A 1412-nucleotide genomic window follows, 5' to 3' on the forward strand; every position below is an offset into this window, starting at 1 on the left:
CCGCATGGAGAGGCTGAACCCTGCAGCCCCTCAGAGACCCCCGAACCCCCCGTCACCTCCCCCAGGGACATTTTTTAGCCCTTCACTCCAAGACCATCCAGGTGATTCTTCTCCCAAGTGCCACCCCAGCCCCCAAAATCGTATCTGGGGGGGTGTGTGGGGCCACCGTCATGGGGGTGCGGTGAGAGCAGCAGCGCTCAGAACAAACTGCTGGTTTACTGTAGGGTCTCTCAGAAAACACGGGGTCGTACGCACCCTGTGTTCACTTTAGGGTCTCTGGGTGTTGCAGGGGCTGCGCGTTGGATGGAAATAAGAGTCCGCACCTTTGGTTTATGCAGACTACTTGGATTTATTTCTTTTTTATATAAAAAAAAAGTTAGGAAGGAGATAAATAGAGCAACGAACTGTCACCCACAGGAGTGGGAGCGAGGAGAGGCCTCGACCCGAGCGGCCACAAGCCCCCGCGGATGCCGAAGCTCAGGTCGTGGGGACACTCTGCTTGATGATGATCTTCTGGCGGGTGGGACGGACGTTGGGGTCGGGGCCGGGGGGAGCTGTGGCCCCCAGGGCGGCGGAGGCGGCGGCGCTGGGCAGCCCGTGTGCCGTGATGTATTTCTTGTAGGCCTCCCGGATGATTTTGAAGGCGCGGATGTTGGAGTAGGGGATGTCGGTGATGGGGTCGCGGTAAACGGCCGGTTTGTGGGTGACAGGGCAGATCTCCCGCACCGGCAGCCGCGGAGGTTTTGCTTTGGGGAAGAAGCGCTCAAAGGTTTCGTCGTCGCTGAAGGAGATGAAGGTGCGGGAGCACTTCCCAGCAGAAGCCGGAGCCGGGGCTGGAGCTGCTTCGGCCTGCTGCGGGTCTTGGTCCAACCTGGAAGAGCCACAATCAGCGCCCAGGAGACCCTCGGGGCAAGAGGGAACCCCGGGGGTGCTTCCATGGTGGGGAGAGCTGCCCAATCTGCTCAAGCCACCCCCCAGGACTGGAGTGTGGGGGCTTGGGGGGCTCCAAGGGGCTGCCCAAAACCCACTTCTCCCTCACCACAGTGGAACAGAGCCCGGGGAGAGAGCGGCGCGGAGAGATAGGGACAGAGTGGCCGGGTTGGGTGTGTGTGGGGGGAAAAAGCCCACCGGGGCCACATCGAAGTGACCCCAACCTACCCCTCCACGTCCACATTCTCCTCCTTGCCCGGCTCCGGGATGAGGGGCATGGTGACAGACCAGTACCGGATAACGGGTCCCACGCACTTCCGCTTCTTCTGGACCTGCTTCTTCTTGTCGGCTTCTAGGCGCTCGTAGTTCTCTGAGAAAGCAGAGACAAACGCGGGGGAGGCTCAGCGCCTCGACGACACCCTCACCCCCCATCCTGCACCGTTTCGGGGGGAGCTGCGCCCCTGGGCATGGCTCCCGCCCCC

The 1412-nt window shown here is 61.8% G+C and overlaps 2 protein-coding genes across 2 annotated transcripts in view; both read right to left on the reverse strand.

Annotated features, from left to right (window-relative positions):
- The window catches only part of TMOD4 (tropomodulin 4 (muscle)), a 6058-nt gene extending 5987 nt beyond the window's left edge, over nt 1–71 (reverse strand). Inside the window, exon 1 of the mRNA XM_009888123.1 lies at nt 47–71. Coding sequence (XP_009886425.1) covers nt 47–71 — 25 coding nt within the window. The remainder of the gene's footprint in view (nt 1–46) is intronic.
- A 372-nt stretch (nt 72–443) lies between these two features.
- VPS72 (vacuolar protein sorting 72 homolog (S. cerevisiae)) overlaps nt 444–1412 on the reverse strand; it is a 6871-nt gene continuing 5902 nt past the window's right edge. The window contains 2 exon segments of the mRNA XM_009888134.1: nt 444–871; nt 1159–1383. Coding sequence (XP_009886436.1) covers nt 478–871; nt 1159–1383 — 619 coding nt within the window. The 3' untranslated portion in view covers nt 444–477.

Source organism: Charadrius vociferus, unplaced genomic scaffold (assembly GCF_000708025.1).
Source record: "Charadrius vociferus isolate BGI_N301 unplaced genomic scaffold, ASM70802v2 scaffold1451, whole genome shotgun sequence".
In the NCBI taxonomy this organism is placed as follows: Eukaryota; Metazoa; Chordata; class Aves; order Charadriiformes; family Charadriidae; genus Charadrius; species Charadrius vociferus.